Source organism: Dermacentor andersoni, chromosome 9 (assembly GCF_023375885.2).
Source record: "Dermacentor andersoni chromosome 9, qqDerAnde1_hic_scaffold, whole genome shotgun sequence".
Taxonomy (NCBI): Eukaryota; Metazoa; Arthropoda; class Arachnida; order Ixodida; family Ixodidae; genus Dermacentor; species Dermacentor andersoni.
The window spans coordinates 104,772,995-104,786,598 of NC_092822.1; the positions used below are offsets into that span (position 1 = coordinate 104,772,995).

Sequence of the window (13,604 nt, forward strand, 5' to 3'; positions counted from 1 at the left end):
TTTATACGCATTACTTGAAAGAATCTAGAACTTTCGCGTAAATGGTGTAATGTCATGTGGGATAATTGCGCACAGGTCCATTATTTATCTTCTTGTGCTTAGCACAGAAAGTTGAGATAAAACGGACACAAATCGAGACGCACACAGGCGCTTGCGTGTGTCTCGACTTCTGTTTTGTCTCAACATTCGGCGCTATGCATGAGAAAATAAGTCGCACCAACAAAGCCCAAGCAAAGCATCGGTGCCGTTGCGAAGTGCATTTTCGAGCCCTCGCCGGATTTCATGCCGCAGTGCCCCCGCCACCGATGCCGTTGATCTGCACCGTGGGCGATGGACTCAAGCTCTCCATGATTTTTCCTGAAGACGGCCTCTGCGACTACACCTTCTTCGACTCGCTCGAGAAACAGCGAGGTGCGACCCTGGCCGGTCCGTACACGGACGTCTTGAAACGCTTCCTTGATGCCTCATCGAAAAGCGTTAAAACGCAATACGGAGCAGGATTTGACTACGTGTGAGTGCCCGATTTCGACTTAGTCGCACTTACCTCCGTCGGGGAATGAGAGCGGGTTCTATAGAGGGATATTGCGGGAACCCTTGGGATTTCTTAGCGCGAGTTTATGAGTTGAAAGCATCGTAGCGCATAAGGCACCGTTGCCTAAACACTAAAAACATAAAGACACCAGCAGTACGCCACTTCGACTGAACAAGTGCGGAAAATACAAATCTTTTAAGAAAGCGCTTCCTGGCGCGAGGATTTCTGTTACGGTCGCAATTTTTTGCAAGGAAGATCTGACATGCAAAAATACAACAGTCCAAAGACCTGAGTATAAGCGACTCTAATTAAATGTTATATTCGATTTGGTCTCGCAGATGAACATGGCTTCCTCTCATGTTTCGCCAATGTCCAAGCGTGACATAACTCTGCAAGTTAGGCCTCTAAGCCGTCTTCTAAGTGTGCTGCCGGAAGGATCTCGTCTGCGTTGCTCGACTCAAAAGTGGTCCTCAAATAATTTCGCACCGAACTTCACAACCCTACAAGTGCGAATTAGGCCCGAAGATCCGTACGCTGCCTCTAACAACTTGGGTTGTAGCCGATACAAGGAAAAACATTCGATGTGCTGCAGAAAACACCACGAGGGATGTTTTCACAGTTTTCGCACGTCTTTTGTCATTCACATGCAGGAAATAAAAAGTTAAGCCGTCGCTACGAAAATTTCGACGACAAAGCATTGGGCATCCGCACGGCACATCCGTCTGTCGCGTCCGCTTACACGAACACAATTTTTTAAGCCATAAGTTTAACGGATTGGTCACGAATGTATGTTGTTTCAGCCCGTTTGGCGAACTTCCACTTCAGTTATTTGGCGAACTGCTTTGTCTTGACCTCAGATACATTTCTTTTTCTGTTTCAAATAACAGTGAGGATAGAGCCAGCGCTCTCGGTGCAGCATTTTACGTGAACGTTACTTTTAACTTTATTTATTTGCATCCGTATTCACTTTGCGCGCAGTGGCATCAGATGCATCACTTCCCAATGAGAAAGCGAAATGTAGCTAATTAAGTTGTTTTTCACGCCGATCGATTTCTAAGGCTACAGTGTACGAATAATGAAGCCCTAATGGCTATCACTAAATGAAAAATCCCAGAAGCGCCGCTCCATGTACTCACTGTGTTTAAGCTACTTACTGTAGCATTGCATGTGCAGTGTGGGAAGCCCAGTTTTTCTTAGGAAATGTGAACGAACCAATAAGAAGTTGTTTATTAATGTGAGCTCGCAGACTTGCATCACAAACACTATAAATTACTTGACAAAAATTTTTTTCATAAAGGGGTTCAAATATTCGAAATTTCGAATACGAATCGAATACTTCTTGCAGTTCGATTCGCGTTGAATTTGCGCTTTACTTCTGATTGATCACTACAACATTTTTATGATTAGCAACTTTCATCCCTCACCAGACATATTCACAATATGTGGCGTCACAGCGAGGTGGTACAGGAATGGGGTATGTTGGGACTTGCAGCCCCCAGCTATCAGCGATAGTCATAGTTTCAGAACCCAAATATATAAGTTCTGGTGAGATTCAGAAAATATTCGTTAGTTTGCTTCTTTTCGAAGCGGCGGAGCTCTGCTGGGCTGCTCTATTGCTCTACTGGGTTTTTTAGCTCTGCTGGGCTTTTTGCGCTGCCCAATAGGGCAGCGCAAAAGTGCTTGCAGCTCCGATGCATTTTCACAAAACACAGTTCCACAGCTAGGTTTAGGAAGTTACACAAATCGTTACACAAGTTGTCTAGCATGCGCTTTACCCCATAAAAATGCAGAAAGAAGCATTTTGTCCCAGCCTTGTACCAACTCGGATGTTGTTCTTCTCGCGTAAAGGAATAGCCGGCGTGTCAAGGACCTTCTCTCCATGCAAGACACGATCCCTCACCTTGACAGCCTCTGGAATCGGGGCGTGTCCCACTACGGTGTGGTGAACACACAGGTGTACAGTTTTAGCAGTGAGAAACTGGATGAACTTCTGTCGATCCTGGAGGTAAGTGCAGTCACAGATAATCTATCGAGGCGACATATGTCCGCGTCGGCATATAAATCATCTGTATAGTGCCCAAGTTTGAGCTATTTCTGCAAGCTTGTTTTCTTTTAATAAAGTGTTCGAAGTAAGAAAACTCCGTATACAGCAGCAAGTAATGGTAGAAAAATATACAAGCTTTATGGTAACTGTAGTGCACTACTTCTCAATCCTAGACTAGGTTTTGTGTGAATGCGGAGGAACAAAACGTTTGTTAATAACAATATAGTTTATGCGTAAGGTTACGATGTACCACGCAAATCATAGAGCACGTCTTGTAAGTTTATGAACGATTTCATTGGAGATCAGAACGTAGCCGCATCGCCCAAAGCGTATGATTTAAGAATTGTAAAAGCAATGTTAATAAATCTATTGTGGAACAATAGTAAAAGACGTCTGGAACGTCTGTAGTGTTGAGGCTTGCAAACGGAGAGTGATAAGTTCAGCAACATTTAAGAGGATAAAATATGTCGTAATTAGGTTTTCTCAGTACGAACCATGGATTGAACGACCGATACCTGACAGAGAGAATGTCACCAGCCGCCACCTGCTTGGAATGACATGGGTCGCGATTTTGTAGCAATGCCTTTTCCCGATGCTAATGTTCTGCACTTTTCGCGTTCTTGCGGACAGGCCGCCATTGGAATATGAACCTGGCAACGTTTAACGCTAGAACGTTATCTAGTGAGGCGAGTCTAGCAGTGCTATTGGAGGAATTAGAGGGCAGTAAATGGGATATAATAGGGCTTAGTGAAGTTAGGAGGCCAAAAGAAGCATATACAGTGCTAAAAAGCGGGCACGTCCTGTGCTACCGGGGCTTAGCGGAGAAACGAGAACTAGGAGTCGGATTCCTGATAATTAAGAACATAGCTGGTAACATACAGGAATTCTATAGCATTAACGAGAGGGTGGCAGGTCTTGTTGTGAAACTTAATAAAAGGTACAAAATGAAGGTTATACAGGTCTACGCCCCCACATCCAGTCATGATGACCAGGAAGTCGAAAGCTTCTATGAAGACGTGGAATCGGCGATGGGTAAAGTGAAAACAAAATACAGTATACTGATGGGCGATTTCAATGCCAGGGTAGGCAAGAAGCAGGCCGGAGACAAGTCAGTGGGGGAATATGGCATAGGCTCTAGGAATAGCAGAGGAGAGTTATTAGTAGAGTTTGCAGAACAGAATAATATGCGGATAATGAATACCTTTTTCCGCAAGCGGGTTAGCCGAAAGTGGACGTGGAGGAGCCCGAATGGGGAGACTAGAAATGGAATCGACTTCATACTCTGCGCGAACCCTGGCATCATACAAGATGTGGACGTGCTCAGCAAGGTGCGCTGCAGTGACCATAGGATGGTAAGAACTCGAATTAGCCTAGACCTGAGGAGGGAACGGAAGCAACTGGCACATAAGAAGTCGATCAATGAGTTAGCGGTAAGAGGGAAAATACAGGAATTCCAGATCAAGCTACAGAACAGGTATTCGGCTTTGACTCATGAAGAGGACCTTAGTGTTGAAGCAATGAACGACAATCTTGTGGGCATCATTAAGGAGTGTGCAATAGAAGTCGGTGGTAATTCCGTTAGAGAAGATGCCAGTAAGCTATCGCAGGAGACGAAAGATCTGATCAAGAAACGCCAATGTATGAAAGCCTCTAACCCTACAGCTAGAATGTCGAATCCCAACAGCAGAACTTTCCAATTTAATCAAGAAGCGTAAGACAGCTGACGTAAGGAAGCATGATTGGATAGAGTTTAACGTGCTCTCAGGAATGGAGGAAGCCTAAAAGCAGTGAAGAAGAAACTAAGAATTGACAAGAATCAGATGTGTGCGTTAAGAGACAAAGCCGGCAATATCATTACTAATATGGATGAGATCGTTCAAGTGGCTGAGGAGTTCTACAGGGATTTATACAGTACCCATGGCACCCACGAAGATAATGGAAGAGAGAATAGTCTAGAGGAATTCGAAATCCCACAGGTAACTCCGGAAGAAGTAAAGAAAGCTTTGGGAGCTATGCAAAGGGGGAGGGCAGCTGGGGAGGATCAGGTAACAGCAGATTTGTTGAAGGATGGTGGGCAGATTGTTCTAGAGAAACTGGCCACCCTGTATACGCAATGCCTCAGGACTTCGAGCGTACCGGAATCTTGGAAAAACGCTAACATAATCCTAATCCATACGAAAAGGGACGCCTAAGACTTGAAAAATTATAGACCGATCAGTTTACTGTCCGTTGCCTACAAAGTATTTACTAAGGTAATTGCAAATAGAATCAGGAACACCTTAGACTTCCGTCAACCAAAGGACCAGGCAGGATTCCATAAAGGCTACTCAACAATAGACCATATTCACACTATCAATCAGGTGATAGAAAAATGTGCGGAATATAACCAACCTTTATATATAGCTTTCATTGATTACGAGAAAGCGTTTGATTCAGTCGAAACCTTGGCAGTCATGGAAGCATTGCGGAATCAGGGTGTAGACGAGCCGTATGTAAAAATACTGAAAGATATCTATAGCGGCTCCACAGCCACCGTAGTCCTCCATAAAGAAAGCAACAAAATCCCAATAAAGAAAGGCGTCAGGCAGGGAGATACGATCTCTCCGATGCTATTCACAGCTTGCTTACAGGAGGTATTCAGAGACCTGGATTGGGAAGAATTGGGGATAAGTGTTAGTGGAGAATACCTTAGTAACTTGCGATTCGCTGATGATATTGCCTTGCTTAGTAACTCAGGGGACCAACTGCAATGCATGCTCACTGACCTGGAGAGGCAAAGCAGAAGGGTGGGTCTAAACATTAACCTGCAGAAAACTAAAGTAATGTTTAACAGTCTCGGAAGGGAAGAGTAGTGTACAATAGGTAGTGAGGCACTGGAAGTGGTAAGGGAATACATCTACTTAGGACAGGTAGTGACTGCGGATCCGGATCATGAGACTGAAATAATCAGAAGAATAAGAATGGGCTGGGGTGCGTTTGGCAGGCATTCTCAGATCATGAACAGCAGGTTGCCATTATCCCTCAAGAGAAAAGTTTATAACAGCTGTGTCTTACCAGTACTCACGTACGGGGCAGAAACCAGGAGGCTTACGAAAAGGGTTCTACTCAAATTGAGAACGACGCAACGAGCTATGGAAAGAAGAATGATAGGTGTAACGTTAAGAGACAAGAAAAGAGCAGATTGTGTGAGGGAACAAACGCGAGTTAATGATATCTTAGTTGAAATCAAGAAAAAGAAATGGGCATGGGCAGGACACGTAATGAGGAGGGAAGAGAACCGATGGTCATTAAGAGTTACGGAATGTATTCCAAGGGAAGGAAAGCGTAGCAGAGGGCGGCAGAAAGTTAGGTGGGCGGATGAGATTAAGAAGTTTGCAGGGACAACATGGCCACAATTAGTACATGACCGGGGTAGTTGGAGAAGTATGGGAGAGGCCTTTGCCCTGCAGTGGGCATAACCAGGCTGATGATGACGATGATGATAATGATGATGAGTGGTCAAAAGGCGCTCCGCCCCGGGCGGAGCGTGTTTTGACCACTCACGAACGTGAGAAGTGCGGAATTGACATAGGAAAAAGGCATCGCTACAAAATCGCGGCCATGTATTGAAATCAATCCGTATGTGCACGCAAATTTTCTTCCGTCTACGTATACCTTATTTTTCACATCCTGAGAATTTATTAGCTTTGATGACATGTGCCCCCGCCCCCTCCTCTGCCACGATACTCACTGTCTCAGGCACTGTCACAAATCATGGACGAGAAAAGCAGAGTGGTACGCCCAAGCTACACCATCCTGGCAACTCCTGTAATGCCAGGATCATGGACTGAAGTGATCACCGATCGCTTCAAGTAAGCAAGCTTCTACGCGTGCCTTAATTTATTGCGAATCATTCGTTAGCCTCGTTCCAGGCACTTGTGCCGTGAATAGGGCAGGTTGCTGTATCGCCTCGCTTCGGACCTCTTCAATGAAAATAATTCGTGGCAGACGGTGTAATCGAACTTCTGACTTCTGGCACTGAAGCGCCATGCTAGTATCGCAGCCATATTGCCCTCATGCCAAAGCCAGTTATCTTTTTCAGACGTTTGGCGCGTGCGTAACGTTTATCGCAATCTTCCCTCGTGACCGATATGAAATTGAGGTGTTGTGTTAGTCATTAGCGAATTTGGGATCCGCCCGCATTACCCGGTCCCTTCAGCGTAGCAGCGTGTAGGCTGTAGCACTCAACGCTACGTAGATGCTGTCAGACATCGTATCGTTTTTATGATTGTCCAAGGTCGAAAACTGCTTAATGCGAAGCATTCTTATTCTTGGCGCTTTGCGATGTAGTTTCATGTCGCTGCTCGCTTTGATAAAACAGAAATAATGTGTGCTCGACAGGAAACTTAACCTCTGCCATCGAGCACAGATGCCTGGTGTCCTAAAGATTGCGCCACGATCGCACGCTTACTTCTCTAGTTTCAAAGCCAGCCAGCTCTTTCAAACACTCGGCGCGGGCGCCTCATGCAACCTTCTTGTTTTATTTCTTTGTGCCAGCTCACGCTTTGAGGCGTTGTGATAGGCGGCACTGTCTCCGGGACCGGTCCACTTTTCCCATTAGTTCCCTCAGGACAGCTTAAACTACGTAGAAACTCTGCGTCGTTTTACCTACTTCATGATCGCCGAAGGTAAACATGATTTAACATTTCTTCGTCGGCATGCAAATGCCAACGTCATTTCTTAAAAAAACGTACAAAACATTACATAGCCATAGGTAGGTATCGTATGAATGTATAGCACCTTGTCGCTGATGACGTCACAATCTGTGTTTCTGTCAGTGTTCTCGTTGTTTCTTTTACTGGTTCTTACCCTGAAGAATAACTCTAATCCCTCTAATGCTCATAACATGCAACATATTGAGTACAATGTTACTCTTATCACTCCCATTTTGTCAATGATCTGGTCTTTCTGTTGGTGTGGCCGGCATTTTCCAGTAAGGATCGGATGTTACCCAACAGCAAAGTCGCGTTTTCTTTAATTACTGCAGCTTATCATTCAGAGGTCATCTAATGATCATCATTATTGGGGAACTACTGCAACAGCAGGTTGCTTTAAATCGTCGACATAAGATCGAAGCCATGCGGACAGGGGGAAATTTCTCCCGCGGCTTTGTCTCACATTGGAAATTTTACATCAATCATCTTTATTGCAGCTTCAACCAGCAAAGATAGCGCTGTAAGTTTAAGTTCAAGACAGCTGCCGGAACACGGTTTCACAGAACGGCAAGTTGTACCAGAAAATAAACCTTGTTTGTTTGTCCCCTACTCGCTTTTGTAGCGAGGTGTTCTTTTTGTTAGTGGCACGAGCATCAAGCGGCATTCTTGTTTCTTGCGCAGCACTTCTGGCTCAGTTCCTGAGACGACCGGGGAGAAAATTCAAAATAAATAAAAATATAGAAAAAATAGTAAAGTACAAGATTCATGGGTTTCATTATAGATATGATATCAGAGCATAAGTTTAGTTACTAGTTGAGTTACTGAAGTGTATGGAATAATTAGAATTAATTAGAAATCACGGTGATGACCAGGGACGAAATTCAAAATAAATCAGAAAAATATAGTAAAAAAGAATAGTACAGTACGAAATTCATGGGTTCCATTATTGATATGATATCATAGCATAAGTTCAGTTCAATCACTGAAGTGTATAGAATAATTTGAAATAATTAGAAATCAGTGATTAGCGCACACGAAAGCACAAAATTGTGGGCTTTGGAGACCCGCCACGTGAGCACGACTTTTGCGAAACTCCTGCCAACCCGGAAGTAGAAAGCGGAAGTAATAACGTCACTAATGCGGTCCCACACAAGAATGTGTCATGATATTTAACCGGTTACTCAATGGAAAACAGTTGCCTCCGAGCTCGGTTCGCGCGTTGCGTTCGCCTAAAGTTAACCTAAATAACACCAACGCCGACGTGCGAGTGCCACTAAGAGACACCTAAGTCATAGATTAAGGTCGCCTACCATTTGTTTTTTATTATATGTATTTTTTTACGCAAGGAGACGCGGTCAAAGAAAGGGAGTGCAGGGCACATGAAGCGCTCTCCCTTTAATAGGTCATTGGCAGTGCGTTGTCGGTTGCCGGTGTGTAGTGCTCCTTGAACAATCGCGGCAGCACGATATTCGCGCGGTGTTAGCGCAGCCTTCAGTTTACCAACATTACTCGCGCGCATTCGGAATCAAAATGAGATAGCGTTCCATATGTTTATATTTGTGCCCCACGTCCCTCTAACGTGTAACCCTTAGTTTTGCCCCGGCGTGCGCCGCAGGAGAATCTACGCGCCCGACATCGTCGTGTCACTGAGCCACTACTCCTACGAGGACCGAGACCTGGCCGACTGCGTCATGGTTCCGCCCACGTTTCTGAAGCCACCGCCCGCGCATGACTACATTTACAGCATGGTACGAATTTTCAGCTACCTTCGGCGCAGCCAACTTTCCCTCCTAAAGGAAATTTTTGTTTATATTTTGAGCCAAAAAATTTGAAGAAACATCTCACGTGATAGACCGTTGTATCTGAGGGAGATCAGCAGTCCGGTCTAAATTCTGTTTCTTTTATGAAGGCGTAAAACATAAAACTTTGTTAAGAACGAGTGCTATTTACATTAGATATTTGCAGTATGCGCCTAAGCTTAGATGTGTTGAATATTTCGATCCAGGCCTCAAGTTGATATCCAGCGGAATGAAACTTGCGAGGGCGAGCAATAGACATCTGCGGCACTGGCAGGTGTCACACTATATTGCTTATTACATGATGCCTGGCGTCGACGTGAAGCGCGTATTATTCCTGCATATTTTAATAACGCCACGCTTTTCGAAACCTAACAATACGGCTGACAAAAAACCTACTCTACAATAGCGTCGAGCGACCGACGGCGCAGAAAATTTAATTTGGATAACGTCTCCACTATCACCGAAATAAAGCGCCCTAAACTGCAGCGAACCCTCTTCGCAGGAGACGGCGCACGAAAGCATCCGGGTCCTGTTGTCAAGTGGCGTGAACGCATCCATGGCCGTGTCTGTGGCCATGTTCGGCCGGTGGTACAAGCCCCTGCACCCAGATCCCGAAGTCAAGGACAGGCCGGGAAACTACTCGCTGTTCGAAAGCTGCGACTACATACCCGAGACACAGCTGGGCTTCGTCTCGAAGGCGAGAAAGAAGCTCCACACCCCATACGCTGGGTCACAATAACGTGGCGCTGTGTAGCAGGCGCTGTAGCTGGCGTCCACCAATCAGGTGCACCATCGTGCGAACGTTTGCGTGGCCCCCTCGCCCCCCCCCTCCCCCTCTCCGCTCTAGGTGACACGTGCTCGTAAGCAAGAACATTGGAGACGAAGTTTCCTTAAGTACGCAGTTAAGGCAACGCGTTAACAGAGAAATATGCACAAAGACAGAAACAAAAAGCGAAGAGAAGAGAGAGTGAAATGGCTAGGCAAACTAGTCAGAAATAATGGGAACACCGTTTATGATGACGCCTCTCAGTACAACTGGAAGCGTGCAGTAGTTACTGTCATAGGCAATGACAAGACTAGCCTAATCTCAAGCGCCTCCCTGATCACGCCCTCTATTTCCAAGGCAGAATGCTTCGCCATCGCCTTGGCAATCAAGGACCGGGAACGGACGGGGCCGTCGTACAACACCATCATTTCGGACTCTCAGGAGGCGTGCCGCTTCTTTATGAACGGCCGTCTCCCTTTCAATGTTAGCCACCTCCTGGGAAAGGAACTCAAGAATACATACAGACTGGTCTGGTGTCCAGGACACGCAGGCCTGGAGGGGAATGAGAGGGCTGACGCTCTAGCTCGAGAGCTCACGAACCGAGCGGAGCAACCATCGCACTCCCATTCACAACCCGCCGCTTCACAGGGAAGCCGTCGCGAGGAGGATAATAACGATCTGGCACGTATGGCACCACGCGATATTCTTGCTCACCAGCGCGGCATGCGGCAAAAACACGGCGCCCCCCACACATCTTTGCAAGGGGAAGACGCAATAGATCTCCGCAGGATTCAAACGGGGGTCTACCCAAATTTATTAACATTGAGCAAAATTTTCCCAACGATGTACGGGCGTGCCTGTCCGTGGTGTAGCGACTGACCACCGTCTTTGTACCACATCTCATGGGGATGCCAAAATAGACCGCCGAATTTAAATGCCTACTTAGTTAGGTATAATCTAACCAACACACTGGAGCAATGGCAGGCACAACTCGCCAGCTCAGACCCGAAGGTGCAGAAGGCTCTTCTTGGTCACGTTCGGCTAGCGGCAGAAGCCAGTGGAGCCCTGGACTTGGGGCACCACCCATCAAGCTCCTAATCCCCTATCCCCATTTCCCCAGTTCAATAAAGTTATTCTCTCTAACAGAGAGAGTGTAAGAGTGGGGTTGGAAGATTGATGTGCAGAAGGCAAATATAGTGATTAATAGCCGGGCACGAGAACAAGAGCTCAGGATCTCCAGTCAGCCTCTAGAGTCTGTGAAGGAGTACTTTAACTTAGGTCAATTATTCTCAGGGAACCCCTATCATGAGAAGGAAATTCATAGAAGAGTAACAATGGACGCGTAATGATTGCTTAGTGGCTATGGCGTTCGGCTGCTAAGCACGAGGTCGTGGGATGGAATCCCGGCCACGGCGACCGAATTTCGATGGGGGCTAAATGCAAAAAGACCCGTGTACTTAGATTTAGGTGCACGTTGAAGAACCCCAGGCGGTGCAAATTTCCGGAGTCCCCCACTACGGCGTGCCTCATAATGAGATAGTGGCCTTACCACGTAAAACTCCACAATTTATTTTTTAAAGAATAAAAATGGGTTGGATCGCATACGGCAGACATTGTCATCTCCCAACTGGAAGCTTACCATTATCATTGAAAAGGAAGGTGTACAATCAGTGCATTTTACAGGTGCTGACATGTGGGGCAGAGACTTGATGACTGACAAAGAAGCTTAGAAAACAAGTTAAGCACGGCTCAAAGAGCGATGGAACGAAGAATGTCAGGCGTCACATTAAGATAGAGAAAGAGAGCGGTGAGGATCAGAGAGCAAACGGGTATAGCCGATATTCTTATTGACATTAAGAGAAAAGAATGGAGCTGGGAAGGTCATGTAATGCGCAGGTTAGATAGCCGTTGGACAATTAGGGTCACGGAATGTGTCCCAAGAGAAGGTAAGCGCAGTCGAGCACGGCAGAAGGCAAGGTGGGGCGATGAAATTAGGAAATTAGCGGGCGCTAGTTGTAATCGGTGGATGCAGGACAGGGGTAAGTTGAGATCGCAAGAAGGAGCCTTCGTCCTGCAGTGGACATAACATAGGATGGCGATGATAATGATGATGATGATGATGATGATGATGATGGTGGTGGTGGTGATGATGATGGTGGTGGTGGTGGTGGTGGTGATGATGATGATGATGATGACGATGATGATGATGGTGATGATGATGGTGATGATGATGATGCAACGCGACGAAAAGCATGAGCGCAGACTCTTTATTTACTTATTCTTCGCTCTGGTTGGGTTCATGCATGCAAACTATATATAAAGAAAAGAAAGCAAACACATTTCAAGGTACGCACAAAACAATCATGCAATCTAGACGATATTTAGCTGACTCATATTTATAAGAAATCGAACTCTGTAGCTCCCAAACACACGCAAGACAAGCTAACACAAATACATCCAAGAGTTCAGAAGACGTAACCCTCGATATTATTCTGCGTCAGCGTGCCATTATTTTTACGTAGCGCTTATTAAACACCGTGCAGTGGCTCTCATGCATGATAATCATGCATGCATGATAATCGTATCGGTGTTGATAAAGTGCGTGCCTGATCTATTAATCTTTCTTACTCACATTTTTGTTTATTTTCTTGGCACACCAGGTGTGCAGGGATCCGAGGTACCGGCACACCTTTTACGACCACGCCCTCCACGCGCGTGTCACGTACAACAAGGCTGCGGAGAGGCTGTTCGTCTACGACGACGAGCAATCACTGCGCTACAAGGCAAGCCCTTTTGAAAGCGATACGCTTTGTCTTTATTCATGCTAGCGATAATTTGTAAAGTAGGCCGTTGTTTGGGGCAAGGACAAAGTTCAACGATAAATAATGCTCAAAAAGGCCGAAAAGCTCTGAAGTTTATTGTGCTGTAAAATAAAGCTTCGGTAAATTTTGATTTCGGCTGGAAAAATAAGCTCTAATAAGCACCTTCATTTTTCGATGGAATAAATTGTCAATGTGCCGAACCCCACTTATGCAGTAACATTCAGATAAGAAGTCGGCGGTATTGAATACTTTAGAGAGAGAGAGAGAGCACATAATTGAGCAAACGAGTGACTTTGGGTGCTATAACGTAAAGCTATTCCAAACTTTTCCAATTCTGCAATCCGCCCTCCACGATTGGTAAAAAAAAATTTCTCACCATCCCCACTTCACCTCTCTGTGACGTGACATCACAAAAACTGCGGAAACGCCCCATTTGATATGATATGTGCACACTAATTATGAATGATTATACGAAATGAAAGAAACAATTATTTCTGTTTCGACGCCGTTTTCGCCGTTAGACTTCTACTATTGGTCAAACGTTTTCGGGCTGCTGTCACTTCACCTCTCTGTCACGCGACGTCATGAAAGGGCGAAAGCTCACCGCGTCAAAGCGACGTGTGCTCATTAAAGGCGCATTACCATGCCGAAGAAAACTTTTTTTTTCTGAATAGACAGAGGCTGCCCCGTCCAGAAAGGAATAGAAGATCGCTGTCCCCCGATCACTGGCACTAAATACTTGGAGCTGCCGAAGCGCTTGGATTTATTTGCGTATAATAAAAAAAATGCGTAGCAGTATAACGCTATCGAGACCTTTGAGCACGTATACGATATTGCTCGGTCAATTCTACCTTGCCGAGTATCCGTTTTAGCGGCATTTCTAACCTTCCGTTGCACGCCGCCGCAATTTTTGACCAGCCACCGCAAGCTAAGCAAAGGGAGACGGA

The 13,604-nt window shown here is 45.7% G+C and overlaps 1 protein-coding gene across 1 annotated transcript in view; it reads left to right on the top strand.

Moving 5' to 3' along the window:
• LOC126527904 (uncharacterized) overlaps positions 1 to 13,604 on the top strand; it is a 39,263-nt gene that overhangs the window by 24,165 nt on the left and 1,494 nt on the right. The window contains exons 8-14 of the mRNA XM_072284589.1: positions 292 to 511; positions 2,381 to 2,537; positions 6,315 to 6,427; positions 8,886 to 9,018; positions 9,572 to 9,766; positions 10,193 to 10,318; positions 12,496 to 12,618. Of these exons, the coding sequence (XP_072140690.1) occupies positions 292 to 511; positions 2,381 to 2,537; positions 6,315 to 6,427; positions 8,886 to 9,018; positions 9,572 to 9,766; positions 10,193 to 10,318; positions 12,496 to 12,618 (1,067 nt within the window). The remainder of the gene's footprint in view (positions 1 to 291; positions 512 to 2,380; positions 2,538 to 6,314; positions 6,428 to 8,885; positions 9,019 to 9,571; positions 9,767 to 10,192; positions 10,319 to 12,495; positions 12,619 to 13,604) is intronic.